The sequence below is a fragment of the Crinia signifera genome, chromosome 4 (assembly GCF_055691185.1).
Source record: "Crinia signifera chromosome 4, ASM5569118v1, whole genome shotgun sequence".
Taxonomy (NCBI): Eukaryota; Metazoa; Chordata; class Amphibia; order Anura; family Myobatrachidae; genus Crinia; species Crinia signifera.
The window spans coordinates 290,105,191-290,119,133 of record NC_139220.1 but is presented as its reverse complement, the minus strand read 5'-3'; the positions used below and the strand labels follow the sequence as shown (position 1 = coordinate 290,119,133).

Here is a 13,943-nt window from a genome sequence, read left to right as displayed (position 1 = left end):
GCGCAGCGTGACCCCTGACATCACGTCACGCTGCACAGCCCGGCTGCTGTCATACCGCTATAGCACACTGTTCTGTACTAGGTTGCCTGGCCACACACCTGCCCGCTGAGCAGCTCATCCTCCCTGGCCGCCCGCTGTGCAGCTCGTCCTACCTGGCCGTCCGCTGTGCAGCTCGTCCTACCTGGCCGTCCGCTGTGCAGCTCGTCCTCCCTGGCTGCCCGCTGTGCAGCTCATCCTCCCTGGCCGCCCACTGTGCAGCTCGTCCTACCTGGCCGCCCGCTGTGCAGCTCGTCCTACCTGGCCGCCCGCTGTGCAGCTCGTCCTTCCTGGCCACCCGCTTGCTGGAGATGTTCCTGCTACTGCCTGTCACCACCTCCATGTAAGTGACAGTGCAGTGCAGGCAGGGAGATAGTGGTTTGGGATTATTCTGCCTTTAATTGATTTACGGTGTGGGCAGTTTGGGGGGGATGGGGACAGCTGTGTTTTTTTTTGTATCAGGGAGGCCAATCCCGGGATCCCGGGAATCCTGGGATTGAGCATTTTTCAATCCCGAATCCCGGGATTGAAAAAATGCCCCGGGATTGGCATCCCTACTATGGGGGGAGATTTACTAAGAATACGATATATCATATTCGTATTCTTAATACGAATGAATATGAATGCATACGGCTTTTTCAGCCGTATGCAAATTCCTGTTCCGGAAGGTAATATACAAAGCAGTCAGATACGACTGCTTTGTAAACCTCCGATGGCGTATTCATTTGTATTAGCGGCCATATATATGGCCGCTAATACGAATTCATATGGCCATTCTGCACGGATCAGGCAGATCCGTGCAGGCTGTGCTGTGTAAAAAAAAAAAGTCCAAGCATGCGGAGAATTAAAGGGCACGCTGGCCCTTGTAGTTCAACGGTATTAAAAATAGTCAAATAAACACACACTGACAAACACAAGAAAAATAAAACTTTATTTCATCCAAAGCCCACACATACTGATACTTACCTATCTTGAGCCCGTAAGGTAGGTCCCTGGGTCCGGTGTCCTGGGGGTCCGGTGTCCTGGGGTGCTGGTCTGGTGTCCTGGGGTTCTGGTCCGGGGGTCCGGTGTCCGACGCAATCCATAGGGGAACCAGAGGAAGTAAACTTACAACTGTCCGGCGAAGATCACGTCCTCTTCAATTCCTGCAGTAGCCTGCCTAAAATCTAACAACTTTGTTTTTGTGTGCGATGAGTCGGTTTCTGTCTTTATTTTGATCCATACTGCTTGATAGTCACTGTATTATTTATTTATTTACAGTTTCTTATATAGCGCAGCAGATTCCGTTGCGCTTTACAATAGTAGACAGTGATAAAACAAATTGGGTAACAACAGACAGACTTGGAGGTAGGAGAGCCCTGCTGCAAGTTTACAATCTATAGGAATATAGGAGGGAAAGAGGCACCAGTAATAGCATAGCAGTCCCACCAAGTTACAAGTCCAGAAGGGAAGAAAATAATACATAAGTGCCTCAGAGGGTTATGCGTGTAGAACTTAAATATGATAGGCTTGCCTGAAGAGGTGAGTTTTCCGGGAACACTTGAAAGTTTGGAGGCTAGCGGAGTTCTTATTGTGCATGGAAGGGCATTCCATAGGATAGGAGCAGCCTGATGAAAGTCCTGTAATAGTGAATGGGAGCTAGTGTTCCGTGCAGAAGAGAGACGCAGATCTTGTGCAAAGCGGAGTATAACTGTATCCTAGGTTTTCACCCACATTTACATCAGATATTCTGTCACCAGAACTTAGACATAGAATTTGATGGCAGGTGAGACATTCTTGGACCTTCTTCATTTTTTCCATACTTACAGTATTCTCAAAACTAATTCTTATTTTATTGTAATTATTATTATTATTATTATTATTATTTGGTCTATTCCAGGCATGATTAAACTGTATTATCATCTGCCACAATTCATGGGAGGCTATTCAACTTGTCAGCTACTTTTTTTTTGCTGAAACAACTTTTCCTCAAATTTGCCTCTTAATCCATTTCCTTACAGTTTCCTGTCATGTCCTAGGACTAAGAATGTTTCCGTCATTTACCTTGACTGTTTGATTTGCCCCTTTTTTTGTGTGCCGTGTCTAAGGTATTACCTTCTGGAGACATGGGCAACGGATCTTAACATGGCACTCTGTACGGCTCTGTATCAATGACCTTTACTGTGGTAGATACAGTACATTAAAAAGAGAATCCCATTGGATCCTTCCTTTTCCATCTCAGAAGTTCCCATCATAGTGTCGTAAAATAAAAAATAAAAAATTAGAATATGGACACCTTCATTGGAGATACTCCATAGGGCTGGAGAGACAGAAGGGTGATGGGAGAAATGTAAGGAGCAGCCAAAACAGAAGGAGAAGGGTAGCGTCATGTAGGCCTCTAACATTAGGCAGCTGCTTAGGGGCAGGATCGGGAGCGGGCATCATCGAGTCTGCCCACCACAAAATCAGGGAATCAGACAAGACATTAAACAGACGTGGAAGACGGAAAAGGACTGGTTGGGAAAAGGGAAGCGACGCAGGGCTTTAGAACCAGAAGGGAATTGGCTAAGGTTAGGGAGAAATCACAAGGCTGGAGAGACAGAAGAAACAGCCAGGTATGAGGAAAGGAGTGGGTGGCAGAGGAAGAAAGAGGGGGTTGGGGGGGGGGGGGTAGGGGCTGGAGAGACAGAAGGAGTGCTGGCAGAAGCTGGCTGACAATGGATGAATGGATGGCTGGGGAGACAGAAGGCGCTGATTGTATATTCTCCCTGTACTTGCGTGGGTTTCCTCCGGGTACTCCGGGTTTGTTCCAAAAATATACTGGTAGGCTAATTGGCTCCCAACAAAATTAACCCTAGAGTGTCTGTCTGTGTGTGTGCATATGTGTGGTAGGGGATATAGATTATAAGCTCCACTGGGGCAGGGACTGGTGTGAATGTTCAAATATTCTCTGTAAAGCGATGCGGAATCTGTGTGAGCTATATAAGAAACTGTAAATTAATTCATTACAATCACTTATTTATTTTAGTCCATTCTCGTCCTCAAATTGTCTGTTAAGGTCCTAATTTATGTCTGTGTATTTGTAATAAACAATAAAGACGGATGATCGGTCTCCGGTCGTTGCTGATGATGATCATTAAGTTCTTACCACTCTTCTCCCAATTCACTAACATGGGGATTCTATTGAAGATGGGTTGTTGACCGTAGCACGATAACAGATACAATCTGATTGGTGGTTGCCATTGGCAACAACCCATCTTCAGTGGAACTCCCATCTCAGTAAATGTAGCCCAACGTCACTCACATTGTCATTTGAGGGTTATGCCGTGTGTTCGGGTATTGTGGTGCCGTTTATTGTCCCCAGCTTCTGTTCTTTAGTGTTTTATTAATGGTTTAATAGTTTCAAATGAGAGGATTTTATTAGCTCCTGAAATCATCCCGGAGAGATCGTGCGTTCATTGAAGAACTAAGGTTACACAGAGAGGAGGACCACTTGTTGCATTTCCCTCTTTGGTTCAGATTTGTTGTATCAAAAAGACTCCTCTACCGCACTGTATGTATACAAATGAGGAAAGAACAAACAATGTTGCAAAATCTTATAACAGTGTATGGAATGTCTGTGACTGAGAACGGGAGCTCGATACAAGAAGGTCTCGTTTCTGCTGCTCATAAATCTGCTTGTGTGGATTGTTAACACTTTTACAGCTTTATTCTACTGAGACTCACATTGGTAATGCTGGAATAATCGTTTGTTGAAAATCATGCGACCTTTCCCATCGTGTGCAGCCGCCTCCTGCTGCTGAGGAAGCAGGTCCTGTTCCCAACAGCTTCCCTACGTGTGATAATACCTCCAGTACGACTCGAGTTGTCACTCTCACAGACCCAATGTCATATAGTTACCATCTGATAGGCACACACGCATCATTAGACACGTTTACGCTTGCTATGCAATCAGTGCACGCACAGTATAGAGGATGAGTCCTTGTGTAGAATATTTGCAGCAGGTGGAGTCGTCGGCCTGAAAGCGCTCTATTGTCCCTATTGTAGCGGTTTCACAATGAGCAAGTTGTGAGGCTGGACTCCTCCCTCAAAAACCAAAGGTCTTCGTCCAGGTCCGCCCTAAGATTATAAAAAGAAGACTGCACCGCAGTAACGTACGTCGTCATACAAAAGGTTTCCAGTTTCACTTAGAGCGGAGGAGACGAAGCTAGAATGTCCGGCAGAGGCAAAGGTGGTAAGGGGCTCGGGAAAGGAGGCGCCAAGCGCCACAGGAAGGTGCTGAGAGATAACATCCAGGGCATCACCAAGCCTGCCATCCGCCGCCTTGCCCGACGAGGAGGCGTGAAGCGCATCTCCGGACTCATCTACGAGGAGACCCGCGGGGTGCTGAAGGTCTTCCTGGAGAACGTGATCAGGGACGCCGTCACCTACACCGAGCACGCCAAGAGGAAGACCGTGACCGCTATGGACGTGGTCTATGCTCTGAAACGCCAGGGGCGCACTCTCTATGGGTTCGGGGGCTAAACGCTGAGGCGCCTCTGATCCTCTCACCCACATAAAGGTCCTTTTCAGGGCCACCCACCTATTCCTCGTGAGAGCTATATAACATTGAGCTAGCATTACTGCCGCTCGTGGCGGTCCCCTGACTATACGTCGGCGGAAGTAAACGAAGATGAACTTACAAAGAAGTATCATTTCTTTAGGTTACATGTTGCATGCATGTAATTTGTAACAACTCGCACAGGCTGAGAAGATTGTTCTAAATCTGTAACAATGATACGTGCTGCAGCCTAGACTGTAATCCTTTGTTTCTGAGATGCCTCCAAAATATGGTGGACAAGAACTTGTCTTAATCTAATGAATACAAGTTATTATTTTAACAAAATAGACTGCAAGAGACAAATTCTTAAAAATGAACCGGGCTTTCATACAGTTCCGTCTTTGAAGACGCTGAAACCTCGGTGTCCTGGCAGTTGATCTACACTACTTTGTGAAAGTCAATAAAAGAATTAAAAAAAAGACCCATCACATCACATGGCCTCAGGACTGAGATGAACATGTTCATTCGCATTTGGCCCCAGGGACGTAGATTTGACACTGTGCTCTCCATGATTATAACGTACTGCATGATCATTATGACACTACAATACTAAAGACCCGATCAAAGTGAAAAAAAATAAAAAAAAATACATGATATAACTATAGATTGAGTCCCGTTGGACTCTATAAGAGCGCTCTATAAAGAACATTATTATTATTATTATTATTATTATTATTATTATTATTATTATTATTATTATTATTATTATTATAAGGTTCTGCGGCGCCTGTCATTCTAAATTATACATATCTACAGTATCTTTAATAGCTGCAGACTTGGAAGTTAAAAATACAATGGTAAACGTGATGTAACTATATGAATAGGAGATGTAGGAGCAGAAACATATAAACACCGTATCCCGGATCCTTTTAAATTCTTAACGTGCAGAATGTAAAGCAACGTATATGAAGTGGATGGATGACTACAGTAGCTGTCACAAATCCCAGCTAACACTGGTAAACATGATGCATTTATGCTAATGTGCTTGAATTCTATACACCGGCTTCGTATGCCGATTATTTTATCCCAGGATCTGAAACAATCGGCCATGGCTAGAAAAGGCGGGGTTTTTTTGAATGCTTCAAACGGTTGTATTAAACCAATCGATAGAGGAGGCATGCCCACACTGTCCAATCAGCGTGCAACACTGTGTATAAATAGAATAGCAAGGGGGCGACGTTTCTAATAAAATACAGTCGGTACTGTAGCTGCACGCATTTTCTTTTGTGATCATGGCCAGGACCAAGCAGACAGCGCGTAAATCCACCGGCGGGAAAGCTCCCCGCAAGCAGTTGGCCACTAAAGCCGCCAGGAAAAGCGCCCCAGCTACCGGCGGCGTGAAAAAGCCTCACCGCTACCGACCAGGGACCGTCGCCCTCCGCGAGATCCGCCGCTACCAGAAATCCACCGAGCTGCTGATCCGCAAGCTGCCCTTCCAGCGCCTGGTGCGTGAGATTGCCCAGGACTTTAAGACCGACCTGCGCTTCCAGAGCTCTGCCGTCATGGCCCTGCAAGAGGCCAGCGAGGCTTACCTGGTGGGGCTCTTCGAGGACACCAACCTGTGCGCTATCCACGCCAAGAGGGTGACCATCATGCCCAAAGACATCCAGCTGGCCCGCAGGATCCGAGGGGAGAGGGCATAGAGATATTCGGCACTCCTATACACGCAACACCACAAAGGCTCTTTTCAGAGCCACCAAATCTTTCTGAACGAGCTGAAGCGTAAAGCACATTGGTGTTTGAGTGGAATGATGTCAATTCCTTTAACGGGGGGACAGACACCCGGGCTCCAAATTGGTACCCACAGCGCATATTCCGCTCCTACCTGGCTTTCACCCTGCTTCTGAACCACCTCCATATGCTTTGCGCAGGGGGACTACTCCTAGTCTTCGCTACGAAAGGTTAGACTAGTAGATCACACGTGTGTAAGAGGTGCATTTCGAGAAGTTTAAAATGGCATTTTCTAGGGAAGTAAAAGCACGTGCGGCTTCCCGGTCCTCCTCACCAGGCACGAAATGTTACTATACGGGCTGAAGCATAAGCTACAAATAAGTGATTTTTGCTTCCTGGAACCTTGTTCTTAACGCCTCGGTTCCTTCCTTTGTTCCCCGCTCCTGCCAGTATGAAGGGCAGATCTCATCTGATTGTGATAGGCAGATGCACAAGCTCCGTCGATGCAGGGAACGGTCAATCACTACCGGCCTTCACCATAAACATGATTAGAGAAGGGACGAGGTTTCCTTACATGGATCAAGCTCTCCTGCCCTTCGACTGTTTCCAGAGCTAGCCTCTCCTGTCCCAACAGATTCATGGGGCAGGTTAGCCGGGGCATTTACACCCTCCCTTCCTCCCTCCCTCCCGTACAAAGGTCCCGGGTACCACTTCAACCTTTCCCGCTAAATCGGGCTAAGGACTGACATTTAGCCAGTTTATAGAGATGAATCAGCACTTCACAGTCGGGGTGGGTGGCTCTGAAAAGAGCCTTTGGGTCAATAACGGGTAAAACATCTGACGGTCACATCACTTGCTCTTGGCTGGCTTGTGGCTCTCGGTCTTCTTGGGCAGCAACACGGCCTGGATATTGGGCAGTACACCTCCCTGGGCGATGGTCACTCCACCCAGCAACTTGTTGAGCTCTTCGTCGTTGCGCACAGCCAGCTGCAGGTGGCGGGGGATGATGCGGGTCTTCTTGTTGTCGCGGGCAGCGTTACCGGCGAGCTCCAGAATCTCAGCCGTCAGATATTCCAGCACCGCGGCCAGATAGACGGGAGCACCGGCTCCCACACGCTCCGCATAATTTCCCTTTCTCAGCAGACGGTGAACGCGACCAACCGGGAACTGTAGACCGGCACGAGATGAGCGAGTCTTGGCCTTTGCCCGGGTCTTGCCGCCTTGTTTGCCTCTTCCTGACATGCTAAAATGTTCAATGGGCGCGTTTCTTCAAATTCGAAACTGTACTGCGTGCAGACAATGCGCTCTCGATATCGCCCTCCTCTTAAATATACACTCAGGAGGGTCCAGTTCTTGCTGTGTGATTGGTCTGTGCAGGAACCTGATCTGCATTGGTTACTGTGTAACTGGACCAATCTGCAAATGGCGGGCGGGGTTTCGCCGACATCACTCGTAGCCAATAGTGTTACCAGCAGCGAGGACGCCTCGTTTGCATAAGCTGCCTATAAATAGAGCCGATCTGGAGCGGCACAGGACAGATTTTTTCTGCAACGACTCAGAAACGATTATCTGCCAATATGCCTGATCCAGCCAAGTCTGCGCCGGCTCCCAAGAAAGGCTCTAAGAAAGCCGTGACCAAAACCCAGAAGAAAGATGGGAAGAAGCGTAGGAAGACCAGGAAGGAGAGTTATGCCATTTACGTGTACAAGGTGTTGAAGCAGGTGCACCCTGATACCGGCATCTCCTCCAAGGCTATGGGCATCATGAACTCCTTCGTTAATGATATCTTTGAGCGCATTGCTGGGGAAGCTTCCCGCCTGGCTCACTACAACAAGCGCTCCACCATCACCTCCAGGGAGATCCAGACCGCCGTACGCCTGCTGCTGCCTGGAGAGCTGGCCAAGCACGCCGTGTCCGAGGGCACCAAGGCCGTCACCAAGTACACCAGCGCCAAGTAATCTCCCCTTCTTCTCCCACCCACACCAGCACAAAGGCTCTTTTCAGAGCCACCCACCTCCTCTCTAATCGAGCTGTAACTATGATGGTTTTTGCTGTGTCCATGCTCCGACCGATATAACTGACTTGTGACGTACCCTCTAGCTATTGTTAACCCTACTGGGTCACACAAAAAAGTGCCTTTATCTCTACCACTTGCAAAGCTGCATTCTGTATTTCTCTTTCTAGGGGATCTGAATCCAGTTTCAAATGTAGGACCGGTTCATTACGTTGCAGATGTCACTGGCTGCTTAAATACACAAAAGATACATGCGACCCATAGGGTGGCAATGTACACCGTTGGCAATGGATCGCTGTCTTTTTTTCTGAATGAAGTGTGCAGTACGTCAACGTAGCTCAGTACCCAGTTACTTCTATGACCTCCGGTTCCGTTTCGATGCATTTAATTAAGGGTGAACACGTAATTCCTGCTCAGGCACACTTGGTTCCTACTGTAACACGCACACACTTGATTGAAAGGCGATTACAGTTCAGAGCGCCGCAAAGCTGAAATACGCACCGAGTCCGGGAGCCAGGGAAACGTTACAGTAATGGCTTTAATTTCCCGCCGATATCTGAGCGACTCTCATTGTGTGGGTCCATTGTCATTACCAATTCCCCCACTTTCAAATTAAAAATATACAATGTATCTATATCTATTCCACGTATAATAAAATGAAGGGAAAAAAATAAAATAAAACTAACAACGTTGGGTCATTACGTTTCATCAACACAAATATTCACCACAACGTAGTTGAATGATTTAGTTCTCTTATCAAGCTGATTTTTTACACTGGGTATTAACCAAGAAAAAAAAAAGAAAACAATACCAAGAGAGCAGTTACTATAAATCGAAACATAAAACAATATCTTCTTGTAGCGAACAAAAGGAAAACAATCCAAGGGTTGTGCTTATGAACGAATGGCAAGGCGAGCCATGACTCCGCCTTTAAGTCCAAGTCACCCATCAGGTCCGCTTTCCACTTTATAAAAGCCGCTGACAGGAAAGCTTACTCATTAGGGATGGGACATCGAAAGAAAACATCGGTCAAATGATGTTTTTCAACATTGAATGCAAAACATCATTTAGACCTAAACATTGGTACTGTGAACCCGATGTTAACCGATGTTTCGATGTTTTTTTAAATAAACTGGTTACCAAAGCATATAATACACTAATAAGCTTCTGAAATGATAAATAATCCCTCTATTAAGTTTATCTTGTTGGAGGCTTACAGTTATACACACACAATGGATATATGATTCATGTTTTGGGGTAAATCAAATTTGTTATGGAAGGAAAAAAACATGAAGCAATAACTATCAAAACTTTATTGCAACAACTCACAATCTGCTATTTTTACCTAGATTTTTAACTGTAGCAACTTATGTTGATCATAGAAAATAACAAAAAAACTGTACACACAGTGCAACATAGAACATACTACATAGAACAATCACATAGTACATTGAAAAAAACCCTTTAATTTAAATAAGTTTATCACGATTGTTTTAATATACAAAAACTTTGGGCCTAATTCAGAGGTGGATGCAGTTGCTCTCTCAAATCCACAACTTAAGTATAAAAGATGCAACATTGAGAACATCAAACATCTGAGCAACCCTATTGTTGCTTAGAATAACCATCAATGTTTGAAACACGTCTGCATTTGAAAAACCAGCCCCCATCCCCTCCCTCAAATAGAAACTACTGTACCTGTCACTCAGTATCTGCGAACACTGTTACTAATAAATCACTGCACATGTGCAGTGTGACTGACATTGCATTTCAAAGAAATAAACTGTGCAAATGTCTGCATCCACAACTGAATCAGGCCCTTTGTAAGGTGCTGTGATATGCTTGCTGCATAATAATAAATCAATTGATAGATTGTAAGCTTGCGAGCAGGACCTTCATACCTTTGACTGACTGTAAATACCCAGTTTGTTGTATCACTGTCTCCTATTGTAAAGCGCAAGTGAATATGCTGCACTATATAAGAAACTATTAATAAATAAATAAATATGAAGGGAGTTCACCACAATGTCACTACTAGTGACTTTCATATTATACTGTTCATTCTAGCACCCACTATCTTTGAAAACCCTGCCTGGAGTGTCGCTGTCTGCTGTAGTGCTTCTAGCACAGTGTGGTCTGTATATCAGCACTGATATGCAAACCAGACCTGTGCTAGAAACACCACAGTAGACAGTGACAGTGACTCACTAACAGCACCAGTTGCAGTGAGGCAGGGGTGGGGCTGTCCTGTGTGCTGCTGCTGAATGGCTGGCCAGACTGTCTTTCACTGTCAGCTACCACCCACAGCAGCAGCACACAGCCACACACACATATGAAAGCCCAGCCAGCAGTGATACTGCCATGTTTGTTAATGTTTTTTATCAGTCTTAAGATTTTAATGAATATAAATCAAGGAGAGAGTGAGCTGGCTGCAAAAGCATTGAAAGCAGCACACATTGACACACAAAAGAAAAAACATTGGAAGATTGAGAAAAACATCGGGGGAGAAATCTAGCGATGTTGATGAAACATTGGATCCTCAACATAGCAGGGTTAAACATCGAACATTGGAACCATAAATCCGATGTTACCGATGAAACATCATATGATTACCCATCCCTATTACTCATTCTTACTGATCGTCACAGATTTTTTGAGAATGTCTGGAAGAGGTAAAGGTGGAAAGGGGCTCGGCAAAGGAGGCGCTAAGCGCCACAGGAAGGTTCTCCGTGACAACATCCAGGGCATCACCAAGCCTGCAATCCGTCGTCTAGCTAGACGAGGGGGTGTTAAGCGTATCTCGGGACTCATCTACGAGGAGACTCGCGGTGTGCTGAAGGTGTTCCTGGAGAATGTGATTCGTGATGCCGTCACCTACACCGAGCACGCCAAGAGGAAAACTGTGACCGCTATGGACGTGGTCTATGCTCTGAAGCGCCAGGGCCGCACTCTCTATGGGTTCGGGGGTTAAATTCTCAGGTGCCTCTCATGCGGTCACCCACACACGCACAAAGGCCCTTTTCAGGGCCACCCATATTTTCTACGAGAGCGCTGTTACATCCTCCATGTTTAATGTGGCTATTTACCGGGTCCTAATATGAATTCATCACCTAGCAGTGAGGTGGGTGGCGGGTGCAGTGGTTCCTTTTTGGTGTCGGTGATCGTGTAATTAGGTAATCCGCAATATATAGAAAAAGGTTACGTTACAAACCACGCTGTTAGCGACCACTGCACAGAGGCATATACGTTTTCCGGAGAATTGTGTTTTAAAGGGTCACGAGGAATGCAGATTGAAGAACGTTCCAGTCCGCCTTCTTTGCGATTTACTAAGCTCTATATATACACTGTATGTACCCTTGCACTCATACGGTTTGCAGCAGTTAAAATACGAGGCAGCGCTAACGAGTTCTATAGTGGTGAATCACACACCTTCCCTGACAGCTCTGCCACAGATTGAGCTTGCCCTTACAGAGGATGTAGGGCATCAGAACCGGCTGGGAGGGTATGGTGCCACAGGTGAATGCCGCCGGTTTACAGCGATTCATTGAAATGCGCACTAAAACGCTATGCGCTATGAAGCGTTTATTGAAGAGAGCTGATACGTAACGGTCTCATTAATCCCACTTCCCAGCACATATGTAGAATTGTAAAGTGACTGAATTTAAGGGGCAAACTAGAACATTCTGGTGTACCTATTGATTACAAACTGAAGGGCGCTGCCATCAGGCCACGCCCTGCGCTCACAGCTCTGTCGAGAGAGGGTGGGTGGCTCTGAAAAGAGCCTTTTGGGGGAGAACAAGGGAGCGAGGATGCGGCGGTTCAGGCATTACTTCTTTGCCGCGGCTTTCTTGGGCTTTGCTGCCTTCTTGGCTGGGCTTTTTGCGGCTTTAGGCTTCGCCGCCTTCTTGGCCGGACTCTTGGCGGCTTTGGGTTTCGCTGCCTTCTTGGCCGGACTCTTGGCGGCCGCCTTCTTCGGCTTCACCGCTTTAGGCTTCTTCGGGCTTTTGGCAGCTGCAGCTGGCTTCTTCACCTTCTTCGGGCTCTTGGCTGCACTCGGAGCTTTCTTGGGCTTCTTCGGGGATTTGGCCACTTTCTTTGCAGCAGGTTTCTTGGGCTTCAGAGACTTCTGGGCAACCTTATTGCTCTCCGCCTGCTTCTTATTGAGCTTGAAGGAGCCGGAAGCGCCGGTGCCTTTTACCTGAGTGAGAGTTCCTTTGGTCACCAAACTTTTTACACCCAGTTTCACGCGGCTGTTGTTCTTCTCCACATCGTAGCCTCCGGCAGCCAGAGCCTTCTTCAGGGCGGCAAGGGAAACTCCACTGCGCTCTTTGGAGGCGGCCACGGTTTTTACGATCAGCTCGGAGACGCTGGGTCCAGAAGACTTGGCGCTCTTCTTGGCTCCTCCCGCAGCTTTCTTCGGCTGCCTCTTCTTCTTGGATGCGCCCTCTGATGGAGGGACAGCGGCGGGTGCAGTCTCTGCCATGTTAACACAGACAAAAGGCACAACAAATAAAAATGCAGTACTACTAGCGCACGAGTCACGACAATCGCGTTCTGGATTCTTATATACACGGCAGGCTGTGCTGTGATTGGCTGCTGGGCGTCCAGTGTCCTGTGCTCTCATTGGCGGGATAAGCAGAAGTGTGAAACCTTTCCCTGTCTGAGTTGCAGGGACAATCAGCTGTTACCTTGTGTTTCCATAGCGCAAAAAAACAGTCATCAATAGCGCATGAGGTGAGCAGCGAGGTGCCTCTTTGCACCACACCCGTACTCCAAGGTCTCCCCTATCCCTGTATGCCCACTGCTAGCCTAGAACCTGCGGACCGGGGCAGGAAAATCGAATTGATACTCACCCACACCAGGCTGGATCTGCCCGGCATGTAACCCGTTTCTCCTTTACTGTGACATTAATATGTCCCACCCGGGCTTCTTCTCTCCTCGCAGCCCTGGAGATAATGAAGGTGAGCTGCGGGACACACGGTGCAGAGCAGTTAGCCTGTTGAAACCATTTAAGCTGATGTGCGAGGTCATGTACACACAGCTGGCTAACACAGGCAGCTTGCATTCCAAGGTAGCCTCTATAAACTCTAGTTTCTATTCCGAGATCAGTATACCTACTAGCACAGTCGATAGCCGAGGACAGCGGGTGCCACATCCACTAAATTGTCTCAAAGAAACCCAAGGAGTTCATCACTCCACTCTGTTTATGCTAGTTATACAGTACGTGTCAGTAAATGGCTATATTCACAAGGTTGTGTTTCTTTCAGACTGCTATGAAACACACCTCCAGCGAAATAGCTTTAGTTTACATTCAGCCAGAGCTCAAATCAGTTCAAAAAAGACTAACGGGTGCAAAAAAACAGTCAAGGGCCAATACTAGGAGTCGGTTGGAAGTGGTTGTTATGCTATTGTAGCACACCACAATGACAGGACCACGGGGCCAGCCTTATAGTATACACTGTAATACTGCTCTTGTTAGTTTAGTTTTTGTCTTGGGCTACTTGGCATAGTAGTCCGGTTTGCATTGCAATCCCTGTCCGCACTCATCTCCGCATTAAGAATTGCGCTAGAATTGCTTTGGGGACTCCTGCCAGGAAACACCGTGGGAATCTAGGCCTAACTTAGTTGTGTGGATTACCTGTA

The 13,943-nt window shown here is 46.8% G+C and overlaps 2 protein-coding genes across 2 annotated transcripts; one reads left to right on the top strand and one right to left on the bottom strand.

The window, feature by feature from the left end:
• The first annotated feature begins 4,227 nt into the window (after window positions 1–4,227).
• Window positions 4,228–11,271, top strand: LOC146073128 (uncharacterized). The gene is made up of 6 exons (XM_083180308.1): window positions 4,228–4,526; window positions 4,588–4,606; window positions 5,824–6,192; window positions 7,181–7,432; window positions 7,846–8,080; window positions 10,949–11,271. The coding sequence occupies exons 1-6, from the start codon at window positions 4,228–4,230 to the stop codon at window positions 11,269–11,271; spliced, it is 1,497 nt and encodes a 498-aa protein (XP_083036434.1).
• Window positions 11,272–12,126: 855 nt separating this feature from the next.
• Window positions 12,127–12,783, bottom strand: LOC146072697 (histone H1.01-like). The gene has a single exon (XM_083179891.1). The coding sequence runs from the start codon at window positions 12,781–12,783 to the stop codon at window positions 12,127–12,129; it is 657 nt and encodes a 218-aa protein (XP_083036017.1).
• Window positions 12,784–13,943: the final 1,160 nt, after the last annotated feature.

Bases quoted from the DNA above. Each gene is read 5' to 3' on its own strand.
- LOC146073128 (XM_083180308.1), top strand. From the start codon at position 4,228: ATGTCCGGCAGAGGCAAAGGTGGTAAGGGGCTCGGGAAAGGAGGCGCC. The intron at 6,193-7,180 runs AAGAGGGTGACC...CTTCTTGGGCAG, and splicing joins ACCTGTGCGCTATCCACGCC to CAACACGGCCTGGATATTGG. The intron at 8,081-10,948 runs GCATTGCTGGGG...TGATCGTCACAG, and splicing joins CGTTAATGATATCTTTGAGC to ATTTTTTGAGAATGTCTGGA.
- LOC146072697 (XM_083179891.1), bottom strand. From the start codon at position 12,783: ATGGCAGAGACTGCACCCGCCGCTGTCCCTCCATCAGAGGGCGCATCC.